This window comes from Xiphophorus maculatus, chromosome 6 (genome assembly GCF_002775205.1).
Source record: "Xiphophorus maculatus strain JP 163 A chromosome 6, X_maculatus-5.0-male, whole genome shotgun sequence".
NCBI classification, from domain to species: domain Eukaryota; kingdom Metazoa; phylum Chordata; class Actinopteri; order Cyprinodontiformes; family Poeciliidae; genus Xiphophorus; species Xiphophorus maculatus.
The window spans coordinates 19,434,802-19,451,493 of NC_036448.1; the positions used below are offsets into that span (position 1 = coordinate 19,434,802).

Consider the following 16,692-nt stretch of genomic DNA (forward strand, 5'->3'; position numbering starts at 1 on the left):
TGTGAAACTGCTATCTAGCCTTAAAACCTTGTCAAGGGTAATAAAGGGTTCATAAATTTGGCACACCTAAAAGTCAGATGAAAAACAAACACATAAACTGAAGATAATTAACTAATTATGCTCTCTCTTTGTGATTAAAAAATCCATTAGGATGTGTAAATCCATTGTTTCCAGTCAACAGGATTGTTTACAAGCTCTTTATTAAATACAGAGATGTGATAATGCTTCTAAATCCCCAAGCTTTGTTGTCACATTGTGTTTGTCATGTTACACTGATTGTGGCTGTTTTTAGCCAAGCTGCTCAGTTGGAATAAACTCAGAATGAGGGCAAAATGCACAAAATGAAGGCGCTTCCGTAAAAGGTACGGTGATAAGCAGTCTCTTTGAAATGATTCGGATTGCTTTACAGTCGGATTGACAAACCTCATCAGCAAGACCAAGCTGTGTGCATCGAGAAGCTGTGGACTGTGCCTAAACAAAGACTCAGATTCTGAAAACAACTTGTCATTTTAATTTGCACATCTTATTAAAAGGGCTTGTTTTATTGAATTTGGGAGAAGGTCATGGCAGAAGCCCTCATAAAGAGCACTCGGATACCAATCAGTGGGGAGAATGAAACATGGGAAAATGACATAACTAAATGTCAGATGGTGCAAACATGCTGAGCTTTTTCGCTTTTGCTGTATACACATCAGAACAGATGAGGAAAAAAATGTATTGGTAGGAATATGATAAAGCTGAAAAAATGTATTCTTTTTGGATAATATGTCCTTGCACTAGAGTTAAATGTTTATCATTCAAATAAATACCACATAGGCTTCTGTTGACCTTCAAATTTCTGTGCCAAAAATTAAAAAGTAGTGGGACTGATTTAATTATTAGCTCTGACTAAACACAGATTATTACCCTTCCACAGATTTGCTTACTGTATAACACTACATCAGGTTAGGTTACTTTTTCTGTACGTTTTCAACTGTTTGAGAAAAACTATAACAGACTCCTGTAACCTTTTGCCTTTTTATCTCTCTGAGCTTTTGTTCTCTTGCTATAAATTCTTGACAGTAGGTGGAGTCACGATCACTCAAACACCTCTAGACATGTCCTCTCTGCCTAACCACCACCACCACCACCCCCACCACCTCCACCACCCACCACACACACCTACTGTACCTCTTGGGAAAGAGTGATGAGGAGAGAGAGCGGGGAGGGCGGGAAGGAGAAAAACCGAGAGGAGGAAAAACAAATCAGAGAGCCGTAAGCTCCTAGAAATGAGCTTGTTGAGGTGTGAGGAAAACGGAGCGAAAGGGAGAGAAAAGATTAGTACAACAAAGACTCTGGGAAGGGAAGGGCTGGAGAAATTCTCCCACTCTGCTTTTTGTAGCGAGAAGTGGAGAGAGTCTGACAGTTTCTCCTCCAGCGCTCAGCAGCAACCAGAGTCAGAGGGCTGCATTTTTCCTCTCTCATCTCCATGAGTGGAGTTACATTAACGAAGTAAAACAGCACAACGCAACTGACAAGAGGCGCTGAAACAAGGTTACAGAGAGTTGGGGGTTGGGGGGGGGGCGACCCGAGGGTGCTGAAGTGATGGAGGCTAACTCTAAAAAGCATCGATTTAGGAAGGGTCGTAGTGCCACCTTCAGCATTGATGGCTTCAACATCACCATCGGTAAGAAGAAGCATGCAAGGCATGAGGAAACTGTTTACAGGCTATCTCAGTGTGCAGGTGTGCGCGTGAGTGTGTGTGTGTGTGTATGTGTGCATAAGGATCAAGATACATGTGCGTCTGATATCCTGTGCTTCTGTGCGATGAGGCATCTGGGACCTACTAAACGTGTTCAAAGAAAGATCCCATTTGTGCGTATCTGAGAAATTGAAACATTAGTTCATCTGGCTGAAGTTAGTGCTCGCTTCTATAATGCAACTACACCATGGAAACAAGGGGACTTAGGACTAACGCTGACGTCACCGGGAATTCATTGTATTGTCTTGACAACCACAGTTGATAAACTTGTGTGCTACTTAGTCTTTTACTTTTTATTTTACTCTCTAGTAAGAGTAAGTGATGAAAGCCTTTTGTAAATAGAACAACTTGAAGATTCTCCAAGCTGTCGACAGCAGATGATTTGTGTCCTTAGCAGATTGAATTTAGTTTTGCAACTTTTTCTGTGTTTGGGGAACCATTGTTTTCACAACACATGTACAAAATGTGACGCTAGACAAAACATGCTGGCTAGTCATGAGGCAGTTTTGTTTGGTAATCATAAGAAAAAGGTGCGTTCACATTCTGGCATGAGGCTCACCTTTGTTGACAAAAGAAACTGCATTTTAAAGCCACTGGTCATATTCTTTATTGCTCACTGTTGCAAGCTATCAGGACATTAACTTTCAAGTATAGGTAAATCAGATAAGGCTAAAAACTGTGCCTGCACTTTTGCCACACCTGTATCATTGTTGCTATGGGGGAGTTTAACTCCAATAGATGTAAATGCTGGGAGAAGCTTGAAAGGCAACATGGGATGGTTTCAATATGATAACAGAAAAGTAAATTATGTTATTACGATAGTAGATTGATGCATAAATTCTACATTCATATCATCTGCCAATTTTGAGTTTGTTGAATTAACCTAGATTTACGTAAAACCTAAATCAAACAAACCAAAAGAATTTAGCATTTGTGTAGTGAGTGTGGCTGAATTTGTGGTGTGGGATGTGGATGTTTATGAAAGCATCAGTGTGTGAATGTTGTATGGTGTAAATCAAAAGCAAACCTAAACAAGTCATAACTGCTGAATCAGCTTATTATTTGAGGACCAATCAGGTTTAAGCATGCTGGGAACATTGAGCACTGGTGATTACAATCAGAACCAGTCCCACTTCACCTCAGAGGCAGCATGTCAAATTTCAAGGCAGACAAACAGAGAAATATTATGTCTTTGAATAAAGTTGCCAGTCTCTTAAGTTATCAGATTTGTTTTATTCTTGATGTGTAATGGATATGGTAAGCACGTTAACTGAGTTAAGATTTGTAATAATTGATTTCATTCAGGTGAATGTCTGCTTTCTTGTAGTTGCACTCTTGTATCTCTTGTATGGCAATTCTATACAAATATATATAACTGCATTTCAGTTTATGTATAACTGAACTGGTGAGAACACAAACACTTTCTTTAATATTTAAAAGGAAAGCTGTACTTTACACTCAGTGTTTGTTTAGATTGCCTACACTGTTCTTTTACACAATAGTCTCCTGTCATCTTTTGGCAATACATAAGATGAGTTACACAACGGCGAGTGTAAAATTGTAAATGCCATGGATATGTTGAAAATCTGTCACTTCTAACAGCTTTACTTAGATTATACTATATTTCTCCACTTCTTCATGTTGTTCTGCTCAGTATTTCTCAGATGCAACACAAGGGATTTGAATTAATGAGAAAATCACCTTTGTGATAAAACCTTGTAAGAACTGTGGGCCACAGGTTGCTGAGATCAGTTTTCCTGGAAACGGTAGATGGCAATCTCTAATCTCAGGCAAACAGCACAAATCTTCATGATAAGCTTTTTCAGACAGGAATAAAAAAAGTTACATGCTCTGCAAATTGGAGAGTATAGGCATTGAAAGCCGCTCTAAATGATTTTATTATTGCACAGAAAATACATTATATTTTCCTCCTACATGATCGCATCCTCTTAAATGTAAACAGCATCTCAGTAACACGTGTTCAGTATCATGGCAGTCCTCTCCGACGAGCATGGCCGTTGTCATGGTAAACCACAAGTGTCACAATCAATTGCTGAATGGTCTTAGGTTTCAGCCTGCACAGCATCACCTCCTCTGATGCGTGACTCCCAACCGCTGCTGCCTCATTGCCTATCTTGACTCGTTGTGTTTTCTCCTCTATTAAACTCTGAACCTGAACTGTAGCTGGCAGCCTCTGTGTGGATTCCACGCGAGGTGTTTTGTCATGTTTTAGGCTTATTAGTGTAGCTGATGTTACAAGATTCATACGGAGAGGTGCAATTTTAGCCTTTTAGCTGCTATCTTGGAGTGCCCAGCACTAAAGCCCTTTTTGTGCAGTTAAAAAAAATCACATCTCTTTTTGGTTTCCTCTTTGTTCTGTTTAGTTTGTATCCCAAAGTATAATTTGTGAGTAGTATTTTTTTGTGTGCCAAATTCGAGCACTGCATTGTTCTGCTTAAACCCTAGGTTGTAATTACCAACAAGCCATTTTGTCTTTCTTTCTCAAAAGCTGATGGAAGAACATCAGACAATTGACATGTGATTCATTGTCACTTTCTTGATAAATGTTGGCCCAGCATGAGTTATTCCAGCAGAAAAGTTTATTCTCCCACACCAAAGTAATAATTGTTCTTTTCATCTGATTTTAATACCCCTGTATAGAAGTCTGAGTTAAGCAAAAATGACGGTGGAGAGGCTTTTTGAGTATGTCAAAGTGATGGTGATACACGAAACAATAAATACTAAGTGAAGACTAAGTGACTCCTTAGTAGGTAAAATGTAAATTGTTTTTATATCAACATTTGAAACCAGCATGATTAGCAGTGATAAAACCTTAATCCTATTTCTGATTGGTTGTTTTTGACTGGGAGCAGCACATTTCCGCTAATGGCAATAGGAGCACAGGGAGGAGGTAGAGGAGCTCACATTTTCACCATCTTGTACAGTACTCTTATGACAAAGTGACAGTCTTGACAAACATGTAAAAATATATTTTTGTAAAAGTTACATGCTGCAGCTTCTTACCAATCTTTAAGTCATTATAATCACTTTACAGTTGAACTTTTGCCTTAATCCAAGAAGTAAACCGTTATTGAAAGAAAGCCACAATAAATCCCATTCAAAATTTATCACAACCATTGAAAAAAAGTTCCCTGGTCAGATGGTACCAAATCAAAATTTTAAGCTTATATTAAAAATGTTTTGTGTTGCACAAACATTTGCATGTCACCTTGAAAACACAATCTTTCTGGAAATAAATGGTGGTGGCAGCATAATGCTATGGGCATGCTTTTGGTGGATCGAGCCAAGTACAGAGCAATACAGAAAGAAAACTTGTTGAAGACAGCTGTATGTTAAGAGTAAAACAATTCTTATCATACAACCCAAACCACAATGGAATCGATGAGATCCAAATCAACGCCTGTTTTCAATTGAAAATGTGGCAAGACTTTAAAACATCCACTCACAGACACTCTGTCCACTATTGACATACCCCACTTCAACAAGGTTATAAATTATAAAAGTTTTTTTTGCAAGAACGAATGAGGCACCATTAGCTTAAGCTTGGATATTGTACTGTCTATGAAAGGGAACATGCTGTTCCATTGCATTTGTACAGACATGCATTTACAGCCTAGAATTTGGAATTGAATAGAAAAATTTAACAAACAAGAGAACATAAACATAACTGTATCATTAATTTAAGCATAATTGAAGCACAACATGTCTCTACACACCCATTTCAGTTACGAGTTTGCTGCTCCTGCTTCCTCTTTGCTTTAGAAGATGTCTGTCCCCGACGCTTTCACAGTGTTGGATCTCTTTAGCTTGAATGTGAGTTGTGAGATTTTTTTATAAGTCTTTATGACCTTCAATAGAAGAAGCAGCTTTGAAATTCCATCAAGAAAGACATTTGAAAGTGTGGTGCTGCTTGTTTTCCACAGAGTCAGAATAATTGGTCATTAAAAATTACACATAGTTCAGCTCTTCTGTACAATCACGTTTATATTCAAGGAATGTTCTAGTTTACCCACCCAGTTAGATAATCTTTTTTAGTGGAAACTTATTGCTTTATTGTCTGTGTTTGGTGAGGAAAGAAGAACAAAAAAGAAAGCTAAAAGCAGAAGGACACAGAGTCAGAGATCAGTGAGCACAGTGTTGAAGTTAGACACCACACACACACTTACTTCTGTTTCCATGGTGAGAACATAATCCTGTTTTTATCTACTTTTTTCTCATGACATTGAAAACATTTTTCCTCGTTTGATGCTACTTGTCTCACTCTGTTTTCTTATCAATAGTTTCCCAGCTTTCTTTTTGTTTTCTCTAAGTCTGGACCTTATAGGTTCAGTAGTAGAACCCACAGCAATGTAATTACATGTATGGCAATGTGACATTTTAAAATGTTGTGAAATGTGCTGCACAATTTGTGTCAGATATGGATTGTACATTTTCAGAAAATATTTGCACAAACAGCCTACAAAGATAAAGTTTTTAACGCCTTGCTGTTTTCTTTTGTTTGACATAATTCTATTACGTATTTCAGATCATCAAAAAACGGATCAAAATAAGATAATCTAGTTAAATTCAAAGGACATTTACAAAAGATTGCTTTATGTTCAATCCGCTCCAATGTTGGAAAAGTAATAAGCTAATAACTGGTTCTACTACCCTTAGAGGGAACTGCTTCCACCAGTCATTATAACTAGTAATGAGTCTTTCATAACACTGAAGATAAATTTTGGCCCTCTCTTTATCCAGACATGATTTCAACATTATGCTTAATGTCTTTCTGTTTTCTATTCTGATTCAAAAACAGCATCCATAGCTGCTTGTCTGGCTATTTAAGCAATCTGTTCTAACAACGCTATGACTTTTGTTGCGTTCTCACCCCTCAGGTGTGGGTTGTTGCATTCCTAAAATTTAGGATTCATTTTTCTACATAATCCTGGGGCAAAAAGTGCTTCTAAAGGCGAGACATTTTTGGATGGGTGAGGCGACATCTGCTCTCTTGTGTCTGCCTACACTCATCTCACTCGCATACATTTCTTGCTGCAAATATATTTATAGCAAATGTGCTTGCTACATGTATTTTTATGTCAACAATAAGCAACCACATGTTTCTCTGGAATATTCCTTTTAGAAAGCCAGTATTTTGTTTTCATGGCATGGAATTAAAAGTTGTTTTTTTTTTTTGTTTGTTTGTTTTTTTGTGTTTGTTGTAAGGTTATGCATCGAAAACCAATGTAAAGGCCAATTGTGATATTTTTGGTTCAAACTTCTATTTTAGTTTTTCTGAATATAATAAGTTATAGGTTCCTAAAGGATTAAAGCAAAATGGAAGAGATTGTGAAAAACTCGAGATGCCAATCTTAAAAAATGAGAATCCCTAAAACCCAAACATTTAAAGCGGTGTGCTTTCTTTTTACCCTTACTGTATGTCAAATAATTTTGTTGAAAGATTATTACGAAAGATAATGTGGGTCGACTCTAGATCACACTGTGCACATTTCTATACAAAATCATCTCACTGAGTGCCTACCAACCATTACTCTAGTAATTACATCTATCTGAGTACATGCATTAACCCTCTAACATCAACCATGTGGCCTTTCAACAGGGGCCTTCACAAATCTAATTCATGTTATGTAACTCCAGTAGGTACATTCATCTATAATAATGTAAGAAACAAAGTGTGAGATTGATGATTTGGCCCTTTACACTTTCAAGTGCAACTCATCCTGTGCAAAAACGTTGAGCTTCTCCCACATTCACCTCTGAGCCCCATTCTTCATAAAATGAATCAAATTCAGCATCTTATTTCTCCACATGAGCTGTGCAAATTCTTCCATCCAAGCAAAACACTTTTCTGTGGCGGAGGAACAGTGAGCTAAGTTGTTGTGAGATATGCATTGCTCATTCAAGGACAAGGAGTTCTAGCTGATGTGTTTAAAACGCTTTTTGGTGTTTCTGTTTGCATCTGTTACATGATTTTTGTTATGGAAAAAAATGAAACTCTGCAACAAAATACAACATTCAGTCGTTGAGACAACAAATTAATTACAATTACAGTTATTACAGTTAGTGCCATAAAGTAAGGGTGAAACAGATACCTTTCTACAATAGTGCATTGTCCAGAATATCTTTCAACATGATGCTGGCCTCTATGTGGTGTTTGCATTTGGATGTTATTGCTTTTCAATGATCCATACTGTGCGCAGCAGTAAGAAAGACAGCTAACTTAACAAAGCATGGCCCTAAAACTCTGAGGTTATGTAACCAGACACGCTTCTCCCACAAGAATTTGAACAATTAACCACAACAGGCAATTTTGATTAGAGGCTCTCACTTTGGAAGCTTAGGTACATTGCTGGTTGAATTCAATTAAGTCATGTGAAATGAAAAAGTATGCAATTACCATTTCAATGAAGCAAAAATATAAGTAAAATACTGTCATTGTATGAGTGACCCATACAGTAGTTCACTTACTCATAAGACTTAGGATATGAATAAATGAAACAAGTAGATTTTCTTCTCTCTTTTTTTGCATTCCTATAGTATATTTTATCTGTAATCTGAATACCTTATTGACTGGCAGCTTTAAAAAGATTAAGTTGGAAAAAATCCTGAAACTGGAGACAGATTCAGGTTGATTTTCACAAAGCTAAGCTATAAATAGCAATCCGCAACATCAGAGCTTTGTACTGATGATGAAGTTGTGTTTTTTTATCATCATTTTAATTTTTTTGCCATCATTGTGAAACACAGTTGAATAAATAAATGAAGCTTAATTGAAAATGTAAATGCTTTGATAAATTGTACTTTCATGACGGAAATACACTGTGTTGCCAAAAGCATTGGGTCCCTTTGCCACCACATACATAAGTGACATCCAGTTCTTAATCCACTGGGTTTTGAATGATGGTGGCCCATGCTTTGCAGCTAAATCAGCTTCAATTTTTAGCTTTTTACAGTGTTATTATTTTTACAATATTATAGGGTTGTGTTTGTGGGAATTTGTGAAATTTTACAATATGTGCTACTCCAATTTGATCTTTAGTTTAGTTTAGTTTTTTTAGTTTTTTCATTTATTTCTCTGATAAATGTTATTCTTGCCTTCCCCGTAGTCACATTTGCAATATTATACATAAAAGATCATTATGGAGACCATTACCCAAAATGCAACACACTGCAATATTGCTACCTGTTGAATAACTATTTCCTGTATTTGTTTAAATGAATACGTACTGCTAAATATCAAACGATATTTCATGCATGTGAATACTTCTTGTTAATAGAAGAATAGATTTAGAAGACAGCTGAGCTCCATTCAGTCTCATAAGTATAATTAGCTGGTGGAGAATTAAAAGTGATTCCCTCTTGATCTTCTCTTACTGTCACAGAAAAACATCCTTAATAAAAAAGAGGTTTGGGAACTATTTGATAAAATGAGCTTAGAAGATGTGTCTAGACAATTCCTCACTATAGCACTAATGAAGCTCCTACATTCTACATCTATGATGGATGATGACATTCCTTGTTGCCTTTGGGAAAATTTTGTACTAGGATTGTTTGGTATTTCTTACTATCAGCATCTAATGACCAAAAAATTAAACAAGTTTATTATTCCTAATCTGTAATATTGCATCTCAGTATTTGGACTGGATTATTTTTAGTTAACCTTAGCATCTTCTCATTGGCAGCACAATATTATCTTTCAGTAAAATGTAGTATAATTAGAAATTGACTTATTGTGCAGCGACACTCTTATTTCAGTTATTGTTTACTTCAGTACTTGTGTAACTGCTGCGAATGCAATTAGATCTTTTCTCTTTCTACATGTGTCTCGTTTGTGGCAGTTTTTTTGTACAACAGTGCACAATTTCTAATACCTTAGAATATCATCCGAAAAAAGTATTTATTTCAGTAATTCAATGCAAAACGTGAATTGCATAACACACACAACAGTCTAGTCTGTTGTGTCTAGTCTGTTGTGTGTCCATCCTGTGTCCAGATAAGACTTATTCAACAAGGTGTTGTTAGCACTTTTCAGATCATCCTCTGGTGCCATGATCCACCTGTGATCTTACGTCTCACAACCAGGTAACCTGAGTTGATGTAGACTCACTAATATTATGCACAATCCTCTTTAGGAGGTGTTCATAAACTAGTAGCCACCATGAAGTGAAAGACAATGGAGGACTGCAGAACAAGTAGGACATACCGATATGATTGAACAGAAAAATGACATAGCACAGAGAGCAGAGACACTGGATGATCGAGCAGATGGTCTATTCGTCTAATCTTGGAAATATGTCAGCACAATCTGATGCAAATGGTAAAGTGGATGGGGCGCAAAAGCTTTACTTTAATTTAAAACTTTGAGATAGAACTCTGCCAGATAGAAGAGGATTCGCCCACATATATCGTACACATAAAACCTAGGTAAATACAATAATTTGACAGCCACCTATATGATGTGAAAATGAACATGCCCGTGATCTTGGTAAATAGAGTGACATGAACGGACAGAACAGTCCCCACGAGAGGATTCGTGTTTATGTGTTTATTCATTTAATTAAGGCCTTGGAAAGGTTAATGAGTCATTGCTGGACATCTGCCTTTCCCATGATTATTTAGAGCAAAACCTGGCCATGGTCACTTTGAATAAACCGCTATCTTTTAATTGTTTGTTTTTAGCTGGGGGTTTTTGTGTGCATGTGGGCGTGTGTGGGGGTGTGCAGGCGTGTGGGGGCATGTGTGCATGTGAAAAATACTTTTTGTTTGTTTCAATGCAGTATTCTAGATTTTTGAGAAATAAAATGTTGGGTTTAGAAGCTTTAGATATTCTGACTCAGTAAGATGCCTCTGTCCTACCATGGTGTCAGTTTCAAGTGATTTAGTGTACGAACATCTAAATTATTAGTGGTTTGTGTTCAATACCAGCTTCAATACCAGTGAAACTGGTATTGAACAGCTTCACTGTTCATTATATGTGAAGCTTTGTTCACGGGTATTGAACAAAGCTTTCTTTGCATAGTTTCCTTTATGCAAAAAAATGCATTGGAAAAATTATTGTGTTTATAAAACAACCAAAATAGAGCAAAATTTTAATATTATTGCACAGTTTGTTTATTTCGGTAATTCATTATATAGATAAGAATTTTGTTTTTTAACCCTTTTTATTAACTATGATGAAAAAAAAGATATTTTTGTTTCAGAAATATGAACTTATTCAAAATAATACCTGCTTTTTTTTCAAACATACTCTTAGTCTTAAACAAAAAAACAAGTTTTATCAAACTGTATATTCCAGTTATCTCAGCAAACACTAAACACATAGATTTTTTTTTAATAAGAAATAAAACATGTATCCAATTACCAATGATAAATGCTATTGGAATTACTGACATACAGTATGTGACATAACTTTAAGTTATTATGCATGGTATAGCTTTCAATTCATGATGCTTTGGGTTTTTTTACTCAAATAATTATTTTCAATTTCAGAAACATTTTTCAGTGTAATTTTCAGCTCACTGAAAATACTTAAATCTGACAGAGCAACAAAACTCATACAATAAAAGAAGTTATTTATTTAATCTCAATGCATTGAAAGTAATATTTAGACTCTGTGGTTTTATGTTTTATGCATTTATTCAGTATTGATTTTACAATTTTTTGCATTATTTTTTATCAGTGGCAAATGAAGATGGAGAGAGCTCCTGCAGACCCCCGGCAAGTTTTGCACGTAAGTTTAATGTGCACTGTATTAGTTTCACTTCAATTTTAGTCAGTTCCCTGAAATAATTCATTTTGAATCAATTCACCATTCAGCTCAAACCATTAAAGGGTCATTTTACCCACCACTAATGAGATATTAATGATGCAGATTTATGGCCACTTCATTAACAGTTAGATTAGAGGTCATTAAACAGAAACTCTGGCATGGGTTTTAAAATCTTTCTTTGTTGGCAAGACAAAATTTCATGTATCACCGGATACATTTGCAGTCTCTGAATGACACGTGCAGTTTTAGGTTTGTGAGCTACCAAAAGCTGGTACAGCCTTTTTGTGCCACTAGTGGTGGAATTAAGATTAGATGACACAGTGTTTGTGGGAAAAAAAACTAGCAAAGGTCTTAGAAATGTAAGAACACAACTGAAATATACAAGTAGAAGGCAACCTCATCCCTTATTAGTGCCAGCCTGAACTGTCATTATGAAGATAACATCTAATGAGAGCTAAGCACTCTCTAGCAATCTTAGAAACCTTATTTTTCCAAAAAAAAAAGATTGATTTCATCACTTCCCACCCATATCTGTAACCTCTGACTATCTTCAAAACTACCTTCAAAACAACATTCAAAACTATCATTTTGAGTAGGATATATTTTAATTTCACCTTAAATCAGTTCTACTTGCAATATTTCTAACAGAGGAGTTAAAACAATTATCAGAAGAGTTGTCCAAGAAGTACAGACTACCAACAGAGAGTGTGAAAAAGTTTTGGATTGAAGATGTTTGACCAAAATGTAACTGTTTAAATGCATATTTGGCTTAGCAGCATGTTTCAAAAAGGAAAGGCCATTGCACGTTTCCTCTAAACACCACACAAACAGTGGAGTTTGGGGCTTGGGATGCCATTGTGTGACTGTGTGAATGTCCTACATTTTCTGACACTTATGCATCTTCAGTATATTATCACAGTAATACTTCTCCATGCTATCTACATTAAAAAGCACCCTTCTTAGGAGCTTTTAAGTTTGTATCAGCTCAGCACTCCACCAGGATTACTTGGATTGTTACCAATAGAAATATATTTTCTGAGAAAGAAATTGATGTGTTTAACCCTTTTATGCATAGTGGTCACTACAGTGGGCAGCTATCTAAAAGCCATTTTCTTGTGCCTCTCGTGAATTTTTATGTTATAAATGCACACAGACCACTGAAGTGGACACTAATGCATCATAAAATATACTATCAACTACTGGCCATCAGCTGCAAATGCAAGAAATTATTGAACTTAAATCAGATATGGCAGACAGACAAAAAAGCATGCCAACTGACTCTGTCCCTCCTTTTACTGTAGACGACTCTTGCAGGTAAAAAAAATATTGTGACATCAGATAAAGAACCCCTAAAGAACAATGCTACTGATGTATTTTTCAAATAATAACTTTGTATTTGGAGAAAATTATAGTTGATCACCTAAAACAAATATAATAAAAATAAATAAAAAAAATTTACCAAATTTTTGTCTTACCTTTTTTTATGCCTTAAGAAAATAAAAAAAAAAAATTGGAACAAAATTCTGACACAAAGGATCATAATTAATGCATGAAAGGGTTGATATTTATTCAGCTGCTCTATCTACTGTGCTGGGGAGTTCATTTCAAACGTATACAGTCACTGACAATATTTATCCACATGAGGGCAGCATTGCAAAGGAATTGAATGATCCTGTTTCATTTGTATGCGACTCTGAAAGTTGCATCCTTCCAGGGAGTACACCACATTTAATATTATTAATTTACCAGATGGTATTGGGACACCAGCTGGTAAACAAACATGAGCATCATTTGTGTTGCTCTTTATGCAGCTATCTCTCTCTCTTCTGCAGGCTCTAAATCCCAGAGTGCTTTGTGGAATGCCATCACGGCGGGAATGGGGATCAAAGGCAAAGAGCAGAAGGTCCCCTTGAATGACCCGCGGAGTCCCGAGGAGATTCTGGCCGACGACCTTCCAGCAGCAGACGAACCAGATGCAACAGAGAAAACTGCCATCAGGTTTGCTGCTGTCAACCTGTAGCATAACTGAGAGATTCTTATGTCTGAATTATCATAGAGGAATCAATGAGACTTCAACAGACATGTTCAGTCTATTATAGAGTACTCGACAAATTTTCCAGTAGCACTTCACTGGATGGAGAGAAGCCAGTGTCTAAAATTCAGCATCATCCTGCAGTTTAAATGTTTATTTTTAGATTAGTGAAAGCTTAAACATTGTGTTTGACATTTAGCACTCTTGACTCAGTCTCACATACGCTGGTAATTGTTATGTATGGCTGCTGACCTCAGGGGACTCAGCCATGATTGATTTCACTTGGATAACAGGGACATGAAACCAGCATTAGCATAACAATGTTGTCTTTTAAGACGTTACTCCAATTAACCTTGATTGCTAAGGAGTATATTACAAAAGCAACAAGTAGCAAAAATAGAGCCTTTTTCCAGAGGATACAGAAGCACACCTTATATTTCACAAGAGGTTTTTAATTGTACATGATAAATTGTGGGAACCCTGTTTTAGTCTCACCTCCTTTTGTTTTTCCTCTCCCATGTTTCCTTGTGAAGTCTAAAAATGCAGCATTGTTTTTGGCCATTGTGTTCCCGTGCAGTTTGGATCCAGAGAAGTGTGATAAGATGTAGAAAGTGATTTTCCACTTGACTAGTCTCAACCTGTTCCTTTATTTAAAAGCTGTACCAGCACATCTTAGAAGAAGGAACTGTGCAGAAAAGCAAATTCACCTGTTCTGAGGAAATGACTCATTTATCCATGAAGACAATAAATTTGTCTTATCATTATAGATTACATTTAATTACCGCAAGTAAGCACCTGCATTGCAGGAAAGCAAGCTATAAAACATTTGGATGAAGAAGAAAATCTCAAAGTAGGTGAAAGACAAAAACATCACAACTAAAACACTGTTTAGGCAGGAGGTTCATGAAAGTGGAATCACTTACGGTGACATAGACCACGCTCAATACAACTATGGAAAAAGACTCAAGAAAAAGGGAAAGACTTTAAGAGAATGACTCAAGCAAGAAGCAGAAAATTCCAACTAGAGGTAGGTGAATAAGAAGGTAGGTATATGAGGCCTATCCAGAAATCACACTTGGAGGCTTTCTTTTAGCCCATCACACAACGGCTGTTGGAAAAAGTTTCACTAATTAATTTCGTCCCATTTTGACATGCAGGTGGTCTCATGCCTTTCTCAGTGTAAGGTGGTCAAATGCTACTTCTTTTTTCCTCTTATATTTAATGCTCTTTTTTATTTCTACAAATAATCAGTGCAAAAGCAATCCAGTCCAGCTGTGATCAGAGTATGTTCGAATTTGATCTAGAGTTGATCAAATGGATTTCAGATTCCTTGGGAGAAACAACCCCAATGAAACAGCCCTTTCATTTAGCACACAGCCAGTGCTGAGACTGAGCTCATTCTGCAGCATCATTACCCACCTGTGGTGTGTGGCTATATTTTCCTACGGCTTTCAAAATGCACAACTGATGAGATGTCCAATCCCCGTTGACTGAACATTCAAACAATTAACAGAAAACTTGTTCAGGGCAGAACAGACAGATAACAAAAAGGCGCCCACATTTTGGAGCCATGTAAGTCAGATCAAAAACCAGTGTTTTGTTAAGCATTTTAGACACTTTGAAGTGTTACAGTTTGTGAACAGTTTTTCACAAACTGCAGCGTATTAAATTAAAAGCTATCATTGAAAAACAACAATTATTACATTTACCTTAAAATATGACTTTAAGATAACTTTACATATAAAAGGTTTATGCTGAAAAGAAACCTTTAGCTTATAAAACCCCCCCCAAAAAAGGTGATTTCCCAGTGCACAATCTTAATCACAACCTTCAGCGGTGATCTAACTCCTTTGCTGCTTTGTCATGGAAATCCCACTAAAGCCAGCTCATGACTTTGGCCCTGCTAACTGTGGTTAATGGAGGATAAATCCATTGAGAGTGAGAGGGATCTGCACCTGAATGACAAATAGCGAGATTACGGTAGAAGGTGATTAAATGACTGAGAAAACAATAGTAATCCATAAAATGATGGAACACAACGTTACCTCTTTGACCGTAGCTGAATGTTATCCTCCAGTCTGTGATAATTAGATTTCAACGGTAAGCAAAGGATGATAAGATAATCTTTTACAGGCAGGAAGGACATCAGTAACTGACTTATAAATAAAATTAAAAAAAAAGGTTTCCAGGGAAACACTTTTAGATAAATAGCTGTTCTTTTTTTTTCTTTTTAAGCTAAGGAGCGACTGCTTGACTATCTTCTACGTCTTGTTCTTACTGATACCTTTTTAAGTTGGAGGTGTTTTCCAGTTAGCATTGCTCTACGTGCCAATGAAACATTTCCATTCCCACTCTTTTTTGGTTTTCTTTCTTGCAGGGGCTGGAGGGCACAACTGTGCCCAAATTAAATTACTGGGGCTAAAACTGTGATAGAAAAGGTGATTGGTCAGCAGCTATATAGAATCCTAGCCGTTTAAATGGTAGATAATCAATAACTTTCTACTATATATAGAATGCTGTGAGTGTCTTCATTTGGCTAAACTGCTGTCTGGCATCAATATCATATGAATTGCACTGATTCAAGCTGCATGATCTGCAAGTGCTTAATCCAATGTTATTTACCTGATACAACTCAAGAAGATACAATCTTATAGGTTAGTTTAACAACTTTACCTGCCTTTTTGTATTACTAAAATTAGTTATGATTGGAATTTATCTTCAGTTTTGTATCAAAATTTTTATTTACAACATTCTTGTCATTCTGTATGAGTTTAGTTTGTTTAGTTTTTAACTTTTCTTTGTCTTGTGACTGTCTTGTTGGTAGAAAAGGCAAACTTTCATCAACAAAGTTAAGGTTTGTTACCAATCTAACCCAAAGTTTAAATCTGTTACTTTCTGTTGCAATTATTTTGCTTTGTCACTTATGTCAGAACGGTAAAGCCGTTCAGACAAGAAGTTAATGACCTAGATTATCTAATTAAACTTAAAACTGATTGACTCTGAAAAATATTCTTAGTTAAACACAACAGGACTCTCCCAAAAGATCCTGTATCCACATCACAATAGATCGGAGCTATTTTAGCAATAGGAAGATTAGCAGCATCAGGCTGTTAAGGCTGTGACTGATTG

The 16,692-nt window shown here is 36.4% G+C and overlaps 1 protein-coding gene across 4 annotated transcripts in view; it reads left to right on the forward strand.

The window, feature by feature from the left end:
* The first annotated feature begins 1,263 nt into the window (after positions 1–1,263).
* LOC102229589 (calcium/calmodulin-dependent 3',5'-cyclic nucleotide phosphodiesterase 1C-like) overlaps positions 1,264–16,692 on the forward strand; it is a 123,878-nt gene continuing 108,449 nt past the window's right edge. The window contains exons 1-3 of one of the 4 annotated variants that reach the window (XM_023335743.1): positions 1,264–1,666; positions 11,442–11,492; positions 13,364–13,529. In XM_023335743.1, coding sequence (XP_023191511.1) covers positions 1,585–1,666; positions 11,442–11,492; positions 13,364–13,529 — 299 coding nt within the window. In that variant the 5' untranslated portion in view covers positions 1,264–1,584. Of the gene's footprint in view, positions 1,667–11,441; positions 11,493–13,363; positions 13,530–16,692 lie in introns of those variants that run through there. The other 3 variants (XM_023335745.1, XM_023335746.1, XM_023335751.1) reach the window with 3 other exon arrangements.